This window comes from Drosophila obscura, unplaced genomic scaffold, assembly GCF_018151105.1.
Source record: "Drosophila obscura isolate BZ-5 IFL unplaced genomic scaffold, ASM1815110v1 contig_179, whole genome shotgun sequence".
NCBI lineage: Eukaryota > Metazoa > Arthropoda > Insecta > Diptera > Drosophilidae > Drosophila > Drosophila obscura.
Window position 1 is genome coordinate 1,559,727 of NW_024542766.1, and position 18,351 is coordinate 1,578,077.

The 18,351-nt window shown below is 45.9% G+C and overlaps 2 protein-coding genes and 1 non-coding gene across 6 annotated transcripts in view; 1 reads left to right on the top strand and 2 right to left on the bottom strand.

Moving 5' to 3' along the window:
- The window catches only part of LOC111077789 (neurogenic protein mastermind), a 76,822-nt gene extending 65,816 nt beyond the window's left edge, over positions 1 to 11,006 (top strand). Inside the window, exons 5-13 of one of the 4 annotated variants that reach the window (XM_022372202.2) lie at positions 3,709 to 4,567; positions 4,635 to 6,181; positions 6,241 to 6,435; positions 6,502 to 7,867; positions 7,938 to 8,123; positions 8,193 to 8,542; positions 8,610 to 8,934; positions 9,318 to 9,710; positions 10,645 to 11,006. In XM_022372202.2, coding sequence (XP_022227894.2) covers positions 3,709 to 4,567; positions 4,635 to 6,181; positions 6,241 to 6,435; positions 6,502 to 7,867; positions 7,938 to 8,123; positions 8,193 to 8,542; positions 8,610 to 8,934; positions 9,318 to 9,710; positions 10,645 to 10,991 — 5,568 coding nt within the window. In that variant the 3' untranslated portion in view covers positions 10,992 to 11,006. The remainder of the gene's footprint in view (positions 1 to 3,708; positions 4,568 to 4,634; positions 6,182 to 6,240; positions 6,436 to 6,501; positions 7,868 to 7,937; positions 8,124 to 8,192; positions 8,543 to 8,609; positions 8,935 to 9,317; positions 9,711 to 10,644) is intronic. The other 3 variants (XM_022372203.2, XM_022372204.2, XM_041592449.1) reach the window with 3 other exon arrangements.
- Trnat-agu lies at positions 1,043 to 1,116 on the bottom strand. Its single transcript has one exon. It is a non-coding gene; the product is annotated as a tRNA-Thr (tRNA).
- Positions 11,007 to 16,142: 5,136 nt separating the features above from the next.
- LOC111077788 (borealin) lies at positions 16,143 to 18,177 on the bottom strand. Its single transcript, XM_022372201.2, has 3 exons — positions 17,920 to 18,177; positions 17,393 to 17,855; positions 16,143 to 16,296 (listed from the first exon to the last, which is right to left on the bottom strand). The coding sequence occupies exons 1-2, from the start codon at positions 18,173 to 18,175 to the stop codon at positions 17,428 to 17,430; spliced, it is 684 nt and encodes a 227-aa protein (XP_022227893.1). The 5' UTR covers positions 18,176 to 18,177; the 3' UTR covers positions 16,143 to 16,296; positions 17,393 to 17,427.
- Positions 18,178 to 18,351: the final 174 nt, after the last annotated feature.

Genomic DNA, 18,351 nt, shown 5'->3' on the forward strand with positions numbered 1-18,351 from the left:
CTGGCCTGTGCGGAATACCAAATGATCCATTACAACACAAACAGAGGCAACAGAGGGTCTGGTGTGGTCTGGTCTGGTATAGTCTGTCTCCGAATTCCCCCATGTAATTTCCATTCAGTCTTCTCTGTAGTCTGTAGTCTCTGGTTTTCGTTTGGACACAGCCGAAAACGCGTTTCAATTAAAAAGCAATTAAAAGCTCGGCCCGAAAAGAGCTTAAAAGAATTCGCGAAATGGCTAGGAGCAGGGCCACTGTCCATACGAAGAGAGTATGATGACTCGAACGGGGGACCCTAGACTCAACTGACTACTGACGTAATTTAACCCGCCGCAGCACAATTTAATTAATATTTTTATTTAATTTACATAAATTTATTTATGTTTGAAAGCCCCGACGACCCGGCTAAACCAGCGGGCTTTATGTTGTTTTAGGCAAAGTTATTGTTGGTGTATTTCTTTTATTGGTTTCAGGTAGCCTAAGCACTTTATTATGTAAATTATTTGTGAGCCAAGCGCCACGCTTTGCCGCACAACAGCCAACAGCCAACAAGCCAACATCCACATGTACAACCAACCAACAAAAAGCCAAAACAAAAAAGCCAAAGCCAATGCCAACAAATGGGTTTTTAAATGAAACGCGGCGACGGCAAAAATGCCATATACAAAATATACATAATTTTATTTTGTAATCCATACGGGCGAAAACTAAACAAGAGCCGTGCTATAGTTGGGTCCATAAAATGCAATTAAAGCACACACCACACCGCACATGGAGCACATGGAGCACATGGAGCACATGGAGCACATGGAGCACATGAGCACATGAGCAGATGAGGTCCGTGTGGCCACATGAGTTCCATAAGTAATAAATAAATTGAATTAAACGGGTTCCGTGTGTGGCATTAGCTAGTGGTTTTGTCGCTAATGAGGGGGAAATCATGCGGGACGCTAATCAAATTGACGGCACCATAATACAAAATGTTACTACAAATTGAACTAAAATTAGAAAAAGAAAAAAAAGAAACTTTCACAACGTTTTTATATAAGGCCCCGACGAGATTCGAACTCATGATCTCCTGTTTACTAGACAGGCGCTTTAACCAACTAAGCCACGGCGCCCGTTGTGAGCGATGCGACGCGTCGCTTACTTCTACGGAATGCGCTCCATCTTCTGCCAATGATTTCACGTTCTTAGCGAGGTGTCAGTGGGGTCTATTTTTGGCAATTGTGTAGATAGCGGCAGAAAGAGATGGATGCATGAAATATCGAAAGAAATTTGGATGGGAATGTGTAAGAAAAAAGGGCTAATTACAAGAAACTAAATGGTCAGAAACACTCCCATACAATCATTAAGATCTCTCTGTCCATCGGTCTAGTTCCTATATATTTAATTTAAATCTCAATCTCTATAATACGGAATATCAATGCCCAAAAAATTCCCATCGCATGCAAGATATTCTTTCTTTATTAATTGCGAGCTTTCTATTCCTTCTTCCACGTACAAACCCTGCTGACAAACCCCCTTTTTTGTCTCTGCTGCTCGTTTTCTGCCGAAAATTCACAGCTGCTGCTGCTGCTGCTCTTTATCTCACCTTTTACCTGATGCGATCAATTTGGGAAGAATCTATGTGCCAAAGCCCGCCAAAAAAAACAGACCAGACCAGCCAGAGAGATAAAGAGAGAGGTGGAGAGAGGCAAAATCCAGACACGTTTCAGACATTTTCGCCAATGCACGCGCCGTGTACTCTCTTTCGGTGTGTGTTGTTCCTTTTGTTGTTTACTTTATCATTTGACTGATATTTTTCGGAGTGCCTTCACCCCGGCACGAAATTTGTGCTCGGGAGCAACTTTTCCTGGTCGCACACAGCCACACACAGCCACACAGTTTGCTGCACAGAGAAGCTTCCTTCCAAAGAAATTAAAAGCTCTCTCTCTATCTCTCTCTCAGCTGATTCGCTCTCGTTCTGGCATTGTTGCTGTCCCTCTTCCACTCGGCTGAAAGATCAACGAACTGCTTTTTAAATGCTAAATGCTGTTTGGACGATGACGTCGCACCTCCTATGGCAATTTCACATAGTTGTGATTCTACGTCGTTCCACTGTTCTTGTTCTCCATACTCTCCATTCTCCTCCCGCTCACTCTTCTCCCCACACCACCCCACCCCACTCACGCTGCATAAGGTGCAAACTGCAAAGGCAATGTGATAACACACAAACACACACACACACAAACGCTCACCTTCTCGCACGGCACAAGCCGGTAAACAAAAGCTGGAGAAGAGAGAGAGAGAGAGTCGCCAATAGCCAATAGCAAGACATATTAAATGGGAGGTAAGACAGTCTCACTCGAAGCAACGGCTATCAATTTAATACAGAATTGTTTTCAATTTCACTTCCGACCGTAAATAATCGAGAGAGAAAATAGAAAGAACAAAGCTTGATTGATTTGTAATTGCTACCTGAAGTGGCGTACCTTTGGGCTTGACATAGCTTGGCCAAGAAGCTTTATTGCTCCCAGAGAGGGAGAGCGAGCGAGCCAGTTGTTGTGTATTTTTTTTTTTAACACAATTGCATCAAAAAATGTGCGCTTATTATTTCGGCAACTTTGTGACTGAACGAACGCGTTCCACGCTGTTTTCTCTGTTCTCTGTGTTCTGTGTGTTCTGTTCTGTGTGTTCTTTTCTGTGATTTCAGTTGTGGCACTCTTTTAAAAGTGAGTAATTTTTGGCCCAAAATTGAGTCATAGACCGCCTCCAGACCTGGCTCTGACTGATAAGACTCCTCCCCCCTTGCCAGACCCCTTACAAAAACAACGAAAAACCAAAACAATGTGAAGTGCCATTGACATTTGTCCCAGAACACACACACGCTACGCAAAGTGCAAGTTGATTGACCTTGAATAATGTGCCACTGAATTTCACATTCTGCTCCACTGTTGATCGGAGGGTGGTGGGCGGGTGGTGGGATGTCGTGCCATGGAAAGGTGTGTGTGCTTTGGAAATTCATCAAAGTCGCCGAAAAGGAAAGCCCAATAATAATAACAATAATATTTGAATAATGCGAGTGTGAAATGTGTTTCGATTTTCGTTATTTTCTGGAGAAAAAGTCAATGGACTCTCCAAACGCGCGCGAAAATGTTTGCGTGTCCGAATAAAAATAAAGCACAAATACGCATAGAGAACGCATACAAATGGCAGTAACTGTGTGTGTGCGAGAGTGGAGGTTTATTGCACTTCCATTGTGTCAATAATACAATGGAGCAGATCGGATCAGAACAGCCAGAATTATGGATGTTGCTGTTGCTGTACTACGCGACAAAGTGTGCCATAATATTCGTGAAGGGAATTGGCTTCCGCATTGCAAAAATACTGCAGTTTTAGTGTCTCTGATGATAAAGTGGGTTCCCCTCCCTCCCATCCGCGAGTAATCGCTGCTTGGGGCTCGCATCTGATATGAATGAAGTTTTTATTGCGCTAAAGATGATGATAATGATGATAATGTCGCGACAAAGATGCGGAATTTGTAATGAATAATCATAAATTAAATTGAAATTGAAATTGGAACAAGAAATTGTACCCGAAAAAAGATATGGGGTGGGATGTAGCTCCATGACGGACAAACATTTATAATCGATCTATCGATTATTAATCGATTTGCAACTCTTTATTAACCTCAATCTTCTCTATCACTTCCCATCTATATATTTTTGCAGTATCGTGAAATTTGTGACAAAGGCCAAAATCGTGATATATCCTCAACTTCAACCAATAACAACAACAACAACAACTCGACAGCGACAACCAACAACAACACAAACAATAATAACAACAATAGCAACAGCAACAACAACAACAACAATAGCAAACAACAAACAACCTCAACGCCCCGCTGCAGTCGCTGTGCCACGGACAACTGCTCGATCCATCCGGTGCAACAGGGAGAGGTCTCCTCGACAGAGCCACCGCTGCCACTGCCACTGCCGGTGCCGCTGCCGGAGCCGTCGCTGCTGCTCGGCCAGGTGCCAGAGATCTCCGCCTACTTCGAGGCCATCGAGCACTACATCAGCGGCGTGGGCTGGGTCCTGCTGCAGGTGAACGCCAACGGCATCATTGAGTCCTGCACGCAGAACATCCGCGAGCTGATCGGCTATGAGAAGCAGGAGCTCTACCACCAGCCCCTCTACATGTACCTCTACGCGGGGGATCACGCCAAGCTAGAGCCGATCATCAACAACATGTACAGTGGCGGCGGAGGAGCGGCTGCTGCTGGAGGCAGTGCAGCAGCCAGTGGAGGTGGAGGTGGAGGCGGGGGCTGGGGCGATCTGGATGAGCTGAACAACGGCAACGCGTCGCAGCAGTCGGCGGGGTCGAACTCCAGCTCGGGGAACGCGGGCAACGCGGGCAAGTCCAAGCGGAGTATCTCCACCAAGGTGCGCATGCTAGTCAAGGACACGCGAACGGCCACCCAGACGTCGTCCAACTGCGAGGCGGGCATGGATCAGAAGCCGCTGAGGCAGTCCGGCCAGCAGGACAAGTACGAGGAGGTGGTCCTGATAGCGGCCCCCGTCAAGGGTAAGTGGAAAATCCATTTAAATCCAATTGAATCCAGTCCTCACTCACCCCCTTCCCACACCCACAGATGATGCGGATGCCAGCAGCTCGGTGCTGTGTCTGATCACGCGGCCGGAGGACGAGTCGCCGCTGGAGATCAACATGCAGCAGCACGTTCAGCAGCAGCCCATCGAGCAGATGACCTTCAAGCTGGACATCCACGGCAAAATACTCAGCCTCGATCCCACCGCCCTGCGGGAGCCCTTCAAGCAGCACCTGCAGGCCTGGGTGGGTCGCCTGTGGCAGGACCTGTGCCACCCGCACGACCTCTCCATGCTGAAGTCGCACCTGCGCGACATCCAGGACTCGGCCAGCCCCCACTCGCCCGCCAGCGGTGGTCCCGGCTCCGGCTCCGTGCACATATCCAACAGGGTGTCGCGTCCGTTCCGCCTGCGCCTGGGAGCCCCCGACGTCTACGTGCATGTGAAGGCCAACTCGAGACTGTTCCTCAACCAGACGCCCGGCGAGGGCGACTTCATCATGTCGGTGCAGACGCTCCTCAACTCGGAGAACGACATGAACAGCAACAACACGGTAGCGGGATCGGGATTGGGATCGGGATCGGGATCTGTGTCCGGTGCGAGCACTGGAGCGGCACCTGGCGCGAGTGGCGGTGGCGGTGGCGGTGGCGGTGGCGGCGGCGTCATGGGCGGAATGAGCCAACTGTGCGCCATGTCGCCGGGCCCCTCGCTGGCCAGCTCCCTGCTCAACAGCCTCTCGATGGACGGGCTGCACAGCAGCTCCACCTCCTCGCCTGCGGCCTCCGGCATGCTGCCGACACACCTGCTGGGCGGCCTGGTGGGCGGCGGACAGCACAACAACGGCAACGGGAACAGCACGCAGACGACCAATGTGGGCGGGCCGCTCATGAGCAGCGCCATCCTCAACGGCACCGGAATGCAGCAGCAGCAACAGCAGCAGCAGCGGTCCTCCTCCGCGTCCAGCTCCTCGGCGGCGAACCTGGTGAACGCGTTCACCGCCTCGCCGGCGCCCGGGGAGCACAGCTTCTACGGCAGCGACACCTTCGAATTCGACATTGCACATTCCTCCTTCGACATCGATCCCAGCGGCGGCGTCGGCGGCTGGACGGACTCGCGTCCCAATTCGCGAGCCTCCGTTGCCACGCCCGTGAGCACGCCGCGTCCGCCCTCCGGCCACGGTTTCAGTCCCGCCGTTTGCGCCTCCCCGGCCACGCCCTACCAGCTGTCCTCGCACTCGGCCGCCAGCCTTCCATCGCCGCAGTCGAACGCCAGTGCTGGCGGAGGCAACTATGGTTTCAACTTCCACTCCTTCGAGCCGGGCGACACCAAACCGGAGAAGGATCCCCAGCAGCAGCAGCAGCAGCAGCAGCCGAGCAACAACAGCAGTAGCGGGGGACCCAGCAGCAACAGCAACGCGATGCTGGGAGGCCTGCCCAACGGTGTGGGCGGATTGTTGCTCTCCCAACAGCAGCAGCAGCAGCAGCAGCAGCAGACGGTGCCACAGCAGCAACAGGAATCCTCGGAACGATTGCGGCACCTGTTGACAAAGACAATGGCCAGCGGTCTGGGAGGACTGGGAGGCGATGAGGAGAAGGTGAGCCAGAAGGCCTTATAAGCCCAATGAACCCTCCACTTATCCCTGATTCTTTGCAGTACTTTAAGCAGGAGAGCAGCGAAGACGAGAAGCTCAGCGGTGGACCCGCTGGCAGCTTCAAGATGGGCGGCCAGCCGGGAGGAGGAGGAGCACTGGGAATGTTTGGACCCATGGGGCCGATGGGACGCAGTGCAAGCGCCACGGCGACGCTGCTGCACAAGGCCGGCAACTCACAGAACCCCATGCTGCTCAAGGTGAGTAGAGTGCCAGAGACCCGAGTTCCCGAGTTCCCTTTTCTGATGGTTCGCTTTTGTTGGCAGCTTCTCAACGAGAAGACAGACGATGACGATGGCAGCGGTTCGGGCGGCGTGCCGGGAGCCATGAACAATGCCCGACAGAGCGAACTGATGCGGCAGCTGAAGAACAACGACGGAGGCCACGGGTCCGGCCATGGGTCCATGCACCGGGTGGGCGCCGGCGGGAACATGAGCAACGAGGACCTCAAGGCCATGCTGAAGATCCAGAGCGATCCCTCGCTGAGCCGCAAGCGCTCGCTCAACGAGCCCGACGACGACCTGTCCTCCGCAAAGCGGTCCGAGGACAAGCCCAGCAAGCTCTGCACCCAGAACAAGATGCTCGCAAAGCTGCTGCAGAATCCGCCAAAGATACCCAAAGCCCCCAATGCCGAGCAGCCGCTGGTGAAGACGCTGCCCGACATCACCAGCTCCTCGATGTCCTCGGGCAGCTCCCTCTCCGCACCCGGCAACCTCATCAGCGCCGGCAGCACAGGACCCAAGGCGGCAGCCAATCGAAACCGCAAGCAGCAACAGCAGCAGCAACAGCAGCAACAACAGCAACAACAGCAGCAGCAACAACAGCAGCAGGCAGCCAGCAATCCTTCCCAGCAGCAGCCGCAGTCGCAGCCAAACGATGTCTACCTCAGCCAGCAGCCGCACCAGCAGCCGCACCAGCCCCCGCAGCTAGCCTTCCAGCAGCAGCAGCAGCTGCAACTGCAACAACTGGCGACCTCAGCATCTACCTCAATTACCACAGCGGCCTCGACCTCGGCGGCTGCGGCGGCGGCAGCGGCGGCCATTCTGGGCGACGGCGACACGGAATTGTCCAAGCTGCTGGACAGCGTCATGGAATACTACCCGGACGACACGCCCATTGTGACGAACGCCCCATCGGCGGCCTCCGCCATCAGCGATATCCAAAAGTCGCTGATGCTCGACGTGGAGTCCGCCGCCTTCGGCAACGACCTGGGCCAGCACATCCTCATGAGTCAGCAGCAGCAGCAGGCGGCGCAACAGCAGCAACAACAGCAGCAGCTCTTGGCCCTCCAAGTGGCGGCCCAGCAGCAGCAGCAGCACCGTCAGCAGCACCTTCAGCAGCCGCCCGCCTATCCGGGCATGCTCAGTCTCCAGCAGCAGCAGCAGCAGCAGCAGAACCAGCAGCAGCAGCACATCATGCAGCGACTGGACGCCATGCGCAACCCGGTCTTCCAGCGACCGCCACCCATGTATCCTGCCCGTGGCCGCGGCCCTATGAATGCCGTCGCCACGCCCGGCGGCGCTGTGCTGCCCGCCCAGCAGCAGCTCCGCAAAATGCAGCAGCAGCAGCAGCTGAAGGAGCGTCTGCTGCAGCAGCAACAGAAGCAGCAGCTTCTGGTCCCCGAGAATGCCAGTGAGTACTCAGAGTCCGATATCCTCCGCTTGCAGAATAACACCGAATAACTTTGTTTCTTTTGCTGCAGCTGGCATCAATGCGGGCCTCAACAACATTGGCTCGCTGCTGAACACCACGGTGGCACCCAATGTCTCCCTCTCGCGCACCAATCTGCCCGCGGACGCTCAGCTCAGTCCGGGCTATGCCCAGGCACTGATGCAGCAGCAATTGAGTCCCGGACGGAGTACACCCTACAGTCCGCAGCCGAATCAAGGTACAGGGATTAGCTATCCAATCTCGGAAATGGTTGCTCAAATTTGTGTGTGTTTTCCTCTCCCTTCAGGCTATGCGCCGCAGTTTCCACAGCCGGGCCAGCGTTTGTCGCCGCAGCAGCAGCAACAGCTCAACCAACAGCAGCAGCAGCAGCAGCAACAGAACAACGCCCAGGTGCAGCAGTTGGCCTACCAGCAGCAGCAGCAACAACAGCAGCAGCAGCAGCAGCAGGTGGGCGATGGGGGACGCTCCAACACGCCGTTTGGGTCCAATTCGGGCCTGCAATCGCCGGGCATGCAAAACAGTCCGCAGCAGTGGCCCACCGGTGGAGGAGGGGGCGGACCGGGAGGTCCGTTGCCCTCTGGCAATGCGGGGCGAACGCTGCAGCAGCACAATCCCATGCTGATAGCGCAGTTGCAGGTAAGTCCTGAGACTCGAGTACCGCCGAAGGGTCAACAACTAATGCCATTCCATGACGCTGATGCAGGGCGTCAGTCCGTATAATGCACGTCAATACCAACAGAACCAGAGACGCGGCCTCAACTCTCCCGGCGCCCAGGTCGGGCCCGTGGGCAATGCAGCGGCGGTGGCTCTGCAGCGCCAGAACTCGTTCCAGGGACAGGGAGGCGGAGGCGGAGGCGGAGTCGGAGGTGCGACGACACCCGATGGCAGCGGCGGACCTGGTGTCGGCGGATTCGGCGGCCCCCAGTCTCCGTATGGCAACAATGTGAACGTGTTCCAGCAGCAGCAGCAGCAGCTGCAGCGACTCCAGCGCCAGGGCAGCGTCCCGCAGGCCACGCAGCATCTGCCAGGTAAGTGATCTCCAGACGGAAGAAGAGCCCCACCAGAGGTTGCGGACGCGATCAGCAGATCAGAATGAGCATAGAACCAGAGATTAGAGATTAGTCAATTAGAAATTGAAAAGAAAACTAGTGGAAAAAAACTATTTCCAGTTGTCAATCAATTCTCAAGCAAATGTAGAAAGAAGCAAATAACTCTTTGTGGACTAGCTCGGGAGTTGTTCATTTATCGTTCAGTTAGGCGCCCCCCTTAATCCATATACTAAACATCCACACATACCTAGACAGCTTCACACACACACCTACACACACCTACACACACACACACAAACACACACTTTAATCTCGATTAGTTTTAATCAAAGCCAAACCAAACCAACGCTTAACCAAAACAGGCTCGCCACGCTTCGGCTGCTCCCCGGGCACGGCCTCAAACAGCAGCAGCCACAGTCACAGCCACCACACAGATAATGCGGCTGCAGGCAATCCTTCCCAGCAACAGCAGCAGCAGCAACAGCAACAACACCAGCAGCAACAGCAACAGCAGCAGCAACAACAACAGCAGCAGCAGCAGCAGCTCATGAACGGCCTGAGCATGTCGCCGCATCCACATCCGCATCCGGCCATGATGGGCGTGGGCGGCATGGGCAGTGGCGGAGGCAATGGCATCATTGGCCTTGGCGGAGGTGGCGGCAATGTCAACTATGCCGCCGCAATGGCCGGCTATGGGCAGGCCCAGCAGCCGCAGCCGCAGCAGGCGAATGATTTCTATGGTCGAGCGCAGACCGGTAAGCCCGTGTGCTCTCTCTCTCTCTCTCAATCTCCCTCTCAATCTCTCACACTCAATCGAAACTCCATTTCGCTGTACAATCACCATGCCTATATATATGTATATGTGTGTATATATCAGAGTATATATCGTATAGCTTTATGATCCATTTGCCACGCATCGTAAAGCAAATTAAACCTGAAACTAAAACTAAAATTCTGGGAACATGAACATCCAACCGCCAAAACCGTTCGACACATTCTTGTACATACAAAAAAGAAACCGAAAATGAAACACATCTGTAATCCAGTGCAATCCACCCAATAACCCAGACATTTGCGTGTAAACCATAAGTATCTGCCCCATCTGTCGTGCATAACTGCTGGCTGTATGATCGATCTCCCTCCATCATTGTATATAACCCACCCGACCTGCCCGCCGCAAGCCACGTCGCTTGATCTGCGTATATCTGTCTATGTATATAATATCTAGAGACTAGTCCTAGGCGATGCTCCCCTTCCTCCCCATCGATGAGCAGTTGGTGTACTATGTATTATTAACCCCGTAAAACTAAATAAGCGACACGAAAGTGAGAGTAATCCGAGAGGGGACTCCCCACCTGTAATCACCTGTAAATTGAATATCCAAGAGGAATTTCCATTGGTTGATGCTGTAGGAACTTATTTACGTACACCCCTCCCAACCAGCTTCCCTACCCCTACCCTCCCAGTCTTGTGTGTGCGCCCTCCCACTTTTATGTTCCATGTCGTATTCTGTTGTCTGTTTGTGTATTTATTTATGTTTAATTTATGTTTTATGTCTAGAAATGATCAAGAAAAAAGTGTGACTAAACTTAGCTTAATTCGTATGTTGTGGGAACGAGCACCCACCGATCCCAGACGCCAGACGCCAGATTCCATGATCACTCATTGCTTCCCCTTTGATTCTTTCAGCTGGAAACGGAGGAGGCGGTGGCGTTGGCGCAGGGGCTGGAGGCAATGCCAATTCCGATTTCGTTAAGCAGGAGCTTCGGGCGGTGGTCAGTGTGAGGCAGCAGGCGGCTGCGGCGGCCACTGGCGGCGCCGGCGGGCCTGGAGTTGTGGCCCAGCGCGGCCAGACGCCACAGAGTCCGCTGCAGCAGGGACCAGTGATCGGCGGCGGAGGCGGCATTGTCGGTGGCCCAAATAGTACAAATGCCATGGGCAATGTCACGCCCACGGGCGTCAGCAATGTCAGCAACTCTATGCTCAATACGCCGCCGGATCAAACGCTCGGCTTCAACTTCGAGACGCGTAAGTGAATCGATTTACTTTGCTGTAAAATTGTGGATATATTTTAACGTTTGTATTCCTGCACAGCGGACTTCTTTACCAGCAGTGCCACGAGGTGACCCTAAGGTGCCTAAGGCACGACCCAAGGATCAAAAACAAAACAAACCACTTCTCTGGCGCACGCATTTATGGCTCTAAATAAACGACAAGTTAGCGAAAAGCAAAAGAATGAAAGAAGAAGAAAGGCGCCGTATGTAAATCTAATTTAAAATTATTAGCTGCACTATTTAAAAAATATATACATAAATATATTTATTTTATAATACTAGCAAATATTAATTGTAAAGCAAAATGCAAAATGGGAACCTCGTCTAAAAGAAATTGCAAAACCATAAATACCAGACAAGCTATAGTTAAATATTTTCAAAACGGAAACAGAAACAGAAACAAAAACAGAAGCAAAAACGGAAAAAGCTGCAAAAGGAACACACACAAAAAATATGATACAAGATATTTATTACGTTTAAAGATAAAGCTAAGGTCTATGCTAAAGCTATCATATATATGTATACAAAGGAGAGATAACGTAAAAGAAAACCAAGCAGAAGCATAAGTAATGCATGAGTGGAGAGCGTTCCGAGATGTTGTTGAATTGATATATGTATATTTAAACAAATATTATATGATATGGTGTAACATGTGTGGAGAGGCATTGGCTAGGCTCTAGACTCTAACGACAAGCGATAACAGAATGTATACAAATTGAATGGAGACCCATATATACCATATACCATATACGACATACCACATACATATAGCACACAAACACACACACACGCATACGCATACGTAATACCTAATACGTATACGTACGTATGGAAATTGTATATTTAAAATTAGTGTTGAATTTTTTTCAGTGTGATAATTTGTTAAATTTTATATACTAAAAATGTTGCTTATATGTTGCATGCCAATGCTTTGCTTTATGTTTAAATTTTTGAAAAAATCTTGCAACGGAACTCCTTTTGATTTGCGACTAGGAACACAAACAAAATCCCTATATCTGTATATATTTCACTATATTTGTATCAGTTTGCTAAGTTGCGCCGTCTTAAATTCTAATTCGTAGTTTAGTTAATGCTCGTTTAAAATTGTAATTGTAATTGTAATTATTCTTAAATACTTTTATATCAAAGCGAGAAAGCAAAGCGCGCAAAGCAAGTCGGCGTTGCAATTTCATGTGAAGGCTATTTTACAGGTTTTGTTTAAACTAATTTGTAATTTTAACCATTTTTATACTAGCTTGTACGAGTATGCATACACTATATACTATATATATACATATATATGTAAAATGTATTATTTAATACAGAGTTGTATGGATATGAGACACAATTTCAAGAAACACTTTTGTGCGCGATGGCGATTCAAAAGGCAAAAGCTTCACGTTTTCTATTTGTAATTTTTTATTGATTTTGATTTTGTTTAAATCTATTAAGTCTATTAAGTTGGGTTCAATCGTTATAAATATTATTTAAAAGAAGTAGAAACGAAACAAATGCTATACAAATATTATTGATATAAATGTAGTTTATATTTTTATTAAATTACTGTTTAAACTGCAAAGCCCTAAATAAAAATTCACATATTGTAAATTATTATATTATATTATTTTCTTCTCCTCTGCTTCTAGTTATCTTTGTTTTGTTTTGGCAAATTAAAACACTGAAAAGAAGTGCACCAAAACAACGACAAACAACACGAATAAAACACATACGATACGATACATATATGTATAGGGACAAAAGGCGATATTAACACTTGGGAAAATAGAAATACCTCTCGTTAAGTTCAAAAAACGTATAATAATTACAAATTTATAAGAGTATTGAGCCATAACCGAATAAATCCGCGAATTATATACATAGCTAACGTGAATTGTAAATAGATTGCAAACGGTTCAGATTTAAGTATTCACTAGTTAAGAGATTAGTTTTATAGACGCTGCTAGCTAAATTTCAATTGTCACGCGTAAATAGATGACTTAACAGCATAGGATTCGGTTCGTCTTTAAGAGGCTACATTTAATGAAATTAAATTAAAAATCGAAATCGAAATGCAAAAACGGTAATCAATTTACGGCCAATTTTTGGCCTTCCCTTCAGCTCTCCCTTAGTTTTTGATACTGACAAAACCTCAAACCAGGAAAGAAAAAAAAGAAAAAAGTAAATCAACAAAATATACACAAGTATACTGCATTTAGCATTATATATTATATATATATACACCTAAATATGTATAGTTTTAATGCAAGTTATTCACATATACCAGCATATACATAAATATATATTTATATGGGATAAGAGTATAGCAAATTTCACACAGCAACACGAAAAGTACATATAAAGTGCATTAATGAATTTAAGCATTTAATGAAATTAATTAATTTATAAGCCTAACAAAGTATAATGAAATAATTCGTATATATTTGACAAACAAACAAATACAGAATATTTACAAACGGTATAAACTTCGTGGAGGAAGACCCTTTAAACCTTTAACCCTTTAAACCCTCTAAACGCTATCTTACTTACTATGACAAGACATATTTACGTAAATGAAAAGCGAAATTCATTTTTTTAAAGATACATATACCTACTTACATAAGTGCATGTAAAGTTCTATAAAATTCATTAAGTTACATAGCACTTCGGAGCGAATAGGTTACCCCTAATTAAGTGTACATAGCGAACATTCAACTCGAATAGTTCCTAGGATATTTTTTCAACAGTCTCGTACTCGTACCCGCTTTTTGCAGCCTCTGAATTGTTTAACTGTTTAAAATTGAACGGTTCATTTTCCCCGATTTTTTAAAAGAACGGCGAGATTCTAGATTTTTAGCACCTACATAGGTGCCAAAAATGATACCTGAGCGAATAATATTACAGGCAGGTTTTTGAAGAACTTTTGGGTATTTATTTATTCAAAAAAGTATGGCTTACTGCCAGGCGAAGTCAAGGTAAGGTATACTGCAAAGGCGTGACACGCGCAGATCGGCCTTTTATTTCAGAGAAAATTTAATATTTTGTATCCTTCGTCCTTAATAAGGACTCTTTCGAATTGGGATAATTTTGGATATTTTTCTGATCACAGGATGCCGGGATACGTCTGGACATGTTTTAGACATTTATCGGAATTGTGCAAAATGTTTTTCGGTTCCTCAGTGGCATCAAAAAAAAGGACATTCGGCAAATACTGGTTTTGGCAAAAAGGATGATGGTACATCATGATTTTTGCGAAAACCAGTATTCCTCCGATGTCGTTTTTTTGGATGCCGATCGATAGTGTGGATCCTCACGATCCTGAAAAAGTAGGTCCTTCAAGGATCTGCCCCTATTTGGCCGAGATATAGCTTCGGAAAGAAAAAACCAGTATTTTTTTTGTGACGCTGTATCTCGGCTAATCGACAACCGATTTGGGCGCGCCACACCTTTTCGTGATCAGGAGAATCTCTCCGATCGTTTGCAATCAGTTTCGCATCAAGGACATCAAGGATTAAGGATTAAATTTGTATAACTCCGTCATTTCTCGTCCGATTTAGACGTGATGCATGTCCTCGTGAGCCGAAGGGTCTCCTCTATTGTTTGAATCCATCAAGGACCTCAGGGCTGGATGGATACGCCCGTTACAAGCAATTTTGTAATGCGAAGGCCGAATAGACCAGCCTGAAAGTATGCTATACTTTTTAAATGAAGCCAACTCCAAAAGTATGCCATGGTTTTTTTTAAATATATTTGTCTTGCCAAACCAAAAAACCAAAAAAAAATGCTAAACGTATTTTTTTTTGTTTTTATGGTGTACGTTTTTTTTGCAGTATTTTTTTTCTGTTTTTCAAGTAAAATTTTTGTAATTTTCATATGGTATTTTTTCAACATTTAATAGGGAAAAAACAACAAAAACAGCCAAAAATATTGTTTGTACAGTGGCGCCCCCCCCCCGAGAGACCGGTCAAGAACGGAAGAATTTTCTCGATATATTTTCTATTTATTTATGTCTATTTTTAAACCTTAATACAAAAATCTATGTCGTTTTACGTTTGGCATCAAGGACAATAAGGATATTGCCTTTTTTAATGTTATAGCTTGGCTATTTCTTGTCCGACTTGGACATTTCTGGGTTCCCCGATCTTTTGCGACAAGACCTACATGTCCTGAGCAAGAACCTCAGCTCGGCCCTTCTGATGTTTCTACAACAGATGCAAATCTGCGTAGTGGCTATCTCAAAATCGAGACTGTAGCGTACTTACCTACATACTTACTCCTTTTTATTGTACAGTCATACTTACTTATGAATTTATTTCCTTTTTATGCAACCTAGTACCATAAAATTTGTACCAAAATCACACACTGATGAAAGAGGATTATAACCGAAAGAAAAGATACAAAACAAATAATGCAACGCCCTGTACCCGTGCATAATGCCTACAAAGATTTGTTAAAAACTTAATATTACAAATAAAATACTATTTACGAAATACAAAATACAAAGATGCCCTGAACCGCAATGAGTAGTGCCCAAACATAAGGATAACGAAATACAAAACAAATATATTAACTAGCATTTAAAAAGTTATAACAAATTCTAAAGCAACAGAATACAAAATTAGTTGTAAACCAAATAGCAAAAATAGCACAATTTTGTATAAAAAGATTAGAAATTTGTACGAACGCAACATGAACCATAACATAACAGAACCGAGAGCAATACAACATAGAAAACATAACAAAAGCAGTTACATTATCTCATACGTATGATCACAGAAATTCATTGGTTTTTTTTATATCATTTATTCATTATTCTGTACAGGAAAAAATGGAACGAAAAACGTTAGTTGAGAAGGAGCATAAGGCTTTGTTGATTGGCTGTGTTAAAAAAAAAAGGAAATGAGTTGAAAGACCGAAAAACGTGCGACGAAATAGGCCTACGATGAACCCAAGAAAAAAAGTGAGAAAACAATTTTTCAAGTAGTCAAGGTCAAGTTTAGTAAGGTTGGTGGAGGCTGGAGTAGCGTAGTTAGATGCGTTCACGGAACGTGTGTAGGATCGAAACTGATTATTGATTAGGTTAGAAGCCGGTTGAAGGTTTGATTACGCATAGTTCGTGAAGCAAACAAACTTAAGTTCAAATTGTCACATATGAATTCTCTATTCTTTAACTATTGAAGATTATTTAATACTTAGGAATATGTATTATCCACTCATTCTTCACATACGCCTTTGTTGGGTATTGTTTATTCGTTATGGGGGTGTCCGGAGTCGAGATCCAGGGCGCAGACTGTAAAGAAAAATAATTGAAAATGGATTATTATGAAACATTTTTATATGTATTTAGTTATACGCGTTTAATAGATTGGCGCGACTGTGGACTACCCTGAATCATTTATATTCTTGAAACATTTATAAAACGAAAACCCATCCATACAGAATATTTACTCCACATACGAGAAACCATAATGAATGTTACAAAATGAGAAAAACTAAGTGTTATGTTGTTGTCACCCGTCACCTGTTCGTTCACTGTCCCTGTCACTGTTTATATGATGATTGTCTATGTCTCTACAAATTGTATGGTATAATTCAGTAATGTAAAGAGAAAAAAAGCATATTTTAAGTCTCTATATATGTACCTTTTTGCTATGTATTGTATTTTTATGTAACTTATGACTAAGTATGTATGTATGGATGTATATGACACGCCCTTCACTCACTACAACTTGGATATGATATGAATTTTCACCTTATGTACGAGTAGGAAGGGAAACCGAAGGGAAAGGAAGAGAAGAAGTAAATGCTAAATTCCACACTAAACACACACTAATTAATGAATTAATGATAATTTTAAATTTAACATTGTATATGTGTAAATGTAATTTTCGTATAAGAGCAGACATCTTTTGAATCCAAACAATTCATGGAAAAGGAAACCCAAGGGGAGTTTCGATTGAACTTACATTTAAAAGAATACCAATAAATTAATTTAATTCAACAAAATACATACACAAGTACGAGGGAATATTCGCACTCACGGACACACAGATACACACATGCAACACAATAGCAAAATGTTTAAATAATTAAATTTAAAAATTAGTCGAGACAAAACGGAACTTCTGTACGCTATGTTTGTACTTAAAAATCGATATATATGTATATATATACATATATCTATATATATATATTATATAAAGGTAATTAAATTTATTAATTAATTATACAACCAACGCAAGCGAACAGAAACAAACAAACAAACGGCAACAAGAACAACAGACACACGTTCACTTAATGTTTAACAACTGAACAAAACCATTGAAAATGAGAAAATTAAAAAGACTAAATAAAATATTATCGAAATAAGCGTAAAATGTAGCTACCTGTCATTGTTAATTCCGATCTCCAGCCATCCATTCTACATCTTGCCCATTTTGGTGGCCATATCCACAATTACTCCCAGATTAGCCTTCAAAGTCTTCACTTGGTTGAGTGTATTCGCGTCCAGTTGCATGAGCACCTCCCGGGTCACCTGCTCGATTTTAAGGGGCTTCACTGTGATCACGCCCTTCTTGGTGGGTATGTGCACATCGGCACAGTTCTCCCGCTGTGGAGCCTGGATAGCCAGCGGGCTGCCGCCGCTGGACAGCACCAACTCGCCGGCGCGCGGCCAACGTACGAAGGTCATGGGTGGAACTTTTTGGGGGGTTGCTCCACTCATCAAATGTCCTCTGTCCAAGGAATGTACGATTGGGCGCGGCAGCTGGGAGAGCTGGGGAGTGCGGGATCGTCCGCGATCGCTGCTGATCGAGTTGCTGCGTACTCGGCTGCCTGGTGGCTCGGGAACTGCAGAGGATAAATGTGATAAGTGAGGCTAAGGTATTACCAGCAAGTATTTGCATTCACTCACCCTTCCACTTGTAGTCGGTGAAATATTTCAGCTTCAGATCCACAAACTCAGACCATTTCATTTTCAGCAAATGCTTATCAGTCCGGGCGTGAATTAGCTTTATTTGGGTGTCCACCTGCTGCTTGACGCGCTTCTCAAACTCATCTATCTTCTCCAGTGCGGCTTCGGCCTTGATATTAGCCAGGCGCACCTTCTCCTCTTGGTCAGCTATCTTGCGCTGCGCCTGACGACGTGCCACAATTCGGGTGCGAGGCATCTTTCTCTACTGTCGATTGACTTATGAATTATTTTACAAGTTACAATAACTCTACCGAATACAATAATTCCCGGGCTACTTGGATGAACATAAATTTGAACTTGTATTGATTTCAATATGGAATACGGCGTAAAATAAGAAATAACTAGTACATAATTTGCGAACTGAACTTAAAC

Coding starts and splice junctions, on each gene's coding strand:
- LOC111077788 (XM_022372201.2), bottom strand. CDS start 18,175: ATGCCTCGCACCCGAATTGTGGCACGTCGTCAGGCGCAGCGCAAGATA. Junction 17,856..17,919: donor CACCGACTACAAGTGGAAGG/GTGAGTGAATGC, acceptor TATCCTCTGCAG/TTCCCGAGCCACCAGGCAGC.